The sequence below is a fragment of the Teleopsis dalmanni genome, chromosome 1 (genome assembly GCF_002237135.1).
Source record: "Teleopsis dalmanni isolate 2A chromosome 1, ASM223713v2, whole genome shotgun sequence".
Taxonomy (NCBI): Eukaryota; Metazoa; Arthropoda; class Insecta; order Diptera; family Diopsidae; genus Teleopsis; species Teleopsis dalmanni.
Genome location: NC_051846.1, coordinates 228,709,667 through 228,712,812, shown reverse-complemented (window position 1 = coordinate 228,712,812; position 3,146 = coordinate 228,709,667). Strand labels below are relative to the sequence as shown.

General features: G+C 34.4%; 1 protein-coding gene across 1 annotated transcript; it reads right to left on the bottom strand.

The window, feature by feature from the left end:
• Positions 1-1,007: 1,007 nt before the first annotated feature.
• LOC119672557 (jerky protein homolog-like) lies at positions 1,008-3,089 on the bottom strand. The gene is made up of 2 exons (XM_038083629.1): positions 2,347-3,089; positions 1,008-1,591 (listed from the first exon to the last, which is right to left on the bottom strand). Exons 1-2 carry the CDS (start codon positions 2,771-2,773, stop codon positions 1,185-1,187), a joined length of 834 nt encoding a protein of 277 aa, XP_037939557.1. The 5' UTR covers positions 2,774-3,089; the 3' UTR covers positions 1,008-1,184.
• Between the last annotated feature and the right edge of the window lie 57 nt (positions 3,090-3,146).

The window sequence follows — 3,146 nt, the reverse complement described above, 5'->3', positions numbered from 1 at the left end:
TTACAATAAAATTTATATATAACCAAAATATTCAAAGACACGTTTAGGTTTTCTGTATTTTATTAGTTAGTATTATTAAATAAATTTAAAGTGTGTAAATATTGTTTAGATTAATTTTATAAATAACTGCTTAAATCACGGTGTAGATTGAAGAACGCTGGTTGTCTCCAAATGATCTGAAGCTGCGAACTGATACGAATTCAGTAGGATGTCTGTTGAATTTTACCATGTTTAATGATATGCCGCATACGCCAGCACCATAAAAAATTTGCATCAGGCTCAAAGGCTCTACTTTATTTTTACTGTTTTGCCTTCTCCAAATTTACATGCTGATCCAGTATTACGTTCATTGATTCTTGTTTTTGAAACCATGTATATAATGCCTCCTTTACCAAATCGTGTGCATCTTTTCGCTGGCGTTTACGCTTTAACTAAGACGATGAAGCAGACTTTTGAATGTCTGCTTGGTTTTTAATTATGCGATTGATTGTTGATCTTTCACAACTATATTTATTGCATAGACTACTTTTATCTACTTTAATTATTTTTATACAAATGAAGCCATAAATGCAGAAAAAATATAATTTAAGGCAACTATCTAATCGATGTAATTAAGCGAATTATACTGTACTTGATTTTTTTCACTTCCATATCTCATTAGCAATGCAATGTGTTGTTACGAATTTGCCTTATGGGATTCCGTCTTTGTTGTCGTTCGTATCTAACGTCAGTTTAAGTATTAGTACTCAATAATCTTTATTTGCTGAATGTGCTGTAGTTCTTTTAATCGTTAAATGTCTTATATAAATTGAAAGTAAAAAGAATAAACTCGTCTGTTGGCGAAACACAATTTCTCGAAGAAGCGCGAAAAAGATATCTATCTGTCTTAGTTTTTCTTATTCCTGTCAAATAACAGGTATTTTTACAGTTATATGTTATTACGGATTCAGTACGGTTTTTATGAAGTCCTGATCCTGTTAAGTATCTTTCTTATACAGTAGAATCGCGGAAAAGTTAACCGCTCCGTTTTGGGGTTGTTAACTTTTTCGAGATTGTTAACTTTTCCAAGCGGTTTTCAAAATTCATAAAAAAAAGAAAAAACTACAATAATAAGCATAGATTTGCTTAGAAATAGCTCCTTTTTTTTTTTTGTTTATGTTTTAGCCATTACAAAAGGAAAATTGTTAATTTGTACCAGTTGGTTTAAAAAAGCAGTCGAGAGCTGTTTGTTTTTTTTCTTTGGTGTAATAATTCTTGACCATTTTTGTGCGCATACTGATAAGGTCTGCCACCTGATTTGCATCGTTGTTGTCTTTGGACCATTTTATCAAGGTATTGATGCTTTTAACTGCTTTCGAGAAACTCACTTTCGGTTGTTGAATATCTTCCTCGGTAATTGAATCATCATTGTCACTATCACACACTTCGAAATGTTCCATATCTTCCGTAATTTCATCCTTGTTCCAATTTTCTATATCGTCAATGCTGATGTTAAGATTATTTCCCACTTTCAACATTAACGATTGAACTTCTCGAACTGTATCGTCGTAAACATCGTTTGCTTTAATAAATTTGGACAACGGAAGATCATCTTCACTATTGTATTGATCATCATCCCACTTTTTTATCTTATTCCACGCTTTTATAAGAATTGATTGCGGCAATTCTTCCCATGCTGAATTAAGTAGCGATATGGCGTCACAAATTGAATGTGCCTTCAAAATATTTTCCACCAGAACGTTTTCTTGCGCGGCAATGTTGCATAACAATTTGGAGCGATATCCTAATTTAACCAATCTTATGGGATTTTGATCCATTGGCTGCAAAGCCGCTGTTACGTTCAGTGGTAGATGCATGGCTACAATGTTTCCATCGTCAGACTTCAGCCTGTCAATTGGCTTATGTGCCGTGCAGTTGTCTATTAGCAACAATGCCTTTGGTGGTAAATTATTTTCAACAGAAAATTTGCGAACCTTCAAAAATTTTTATGTCATGTTCATTAGAAATGAAAAATGAAACCAAAAAATAAGTTTACCTGTTTTATAAATGAATTGTGGAACCAGTTGAAGAATAACTGTGCATTCATCCACGACTTGCTTGTATGAGCGTATTCCAATGGATTGTTAAATTCCTTAAAGCAACGTGGTTTTGCAGATTTACCGACCACCAACGGCTTCAACTTGTGCGAACCATCTGCGTTTGCACACAACAAAAATGTAATTCTTTCCTTAACAGTTTTTCTTCCCGGTGCGGCATGTTCGTTTGCTGCGACAAATGTTTTGTCCGGTAATAAACGATAAAATAGTCCAGATTCATCTGCGTTATATAGTTGGGAGTCGGAGATGCCCATTTCATTGATTTTTGCTCGTAGACTATGTACAAACGGAGTTATTTTCGGTGTATCGCTCGAAAGAATTTCCCCACAAATTTTGAGAAGGCGAATACCGTGCCGTTTTTTAAAATTTGTCAGCCATCCATCACTTGTCACTGCACAATTACGCTGCCGTTGATTCAGGAACCAATTGTACAAGTTTACCTCCAGATCAGGATATTCCGACTTATGGAGTGTTTTCTTCTCTGCACTTTCATAAGTGGCCGCCACTGTTTTTAAAATTTCTTGGCGTTTTTTGTTTATTTTACTGATGGCTACTTTAGACACACCATAATGCAGCGCTATTCGATTTCCCGCAATACCGTCATCAAGTTTTCTTAATATATCTACTTTTTGTTGCAAATTTAATCTGATTTGCCGTTTTTTCTGTATTTTTGACATTTTTTTAATAAAAAATTCACAACTAATCAACTCAAACGCTACCGAACAATTCAATCAAGGTAATTTGCGACAAGAATGAAAACATATGTTTGGAGCACAAAACAAAACAGAAAGAAAATAGAATATTCGGGGAATACCCATAATCAAAACTAGAGCTCGCACTGGCTTGTGTCGGCAAAGAAACGGTTGATTTCAAAAAAAAAAATTCATACGCTCGGAAAAGTTAACTTCGAAGTTAACTTTTTAGAGCGCTACGTGGACGCCGAAATGCTGTTAACTTTTCCGCGAGATTAACTTTTTCGAGAGTTAACTTTTCCGCGATTCTACTGTATATATTATTATAAGTGTTATCCATAAGGTTTTACATTTCTCT

Coding starts and splice junctions, on each gene's coding strand:
- LOC119672557 (XM_038083629.1), bottom strand. CDS start 2,773: ATGTCAAAAATACAGAAAAAACGGCAAATCAGATTAAATTTGCAACAA. Junction 1,592..2,346: donor AGCAAAAATCAATGAAATGG/GCATCTCCGACT, acceptor ACAATAGTGAAG/ATGATCTTCCGTTGTCCAAA.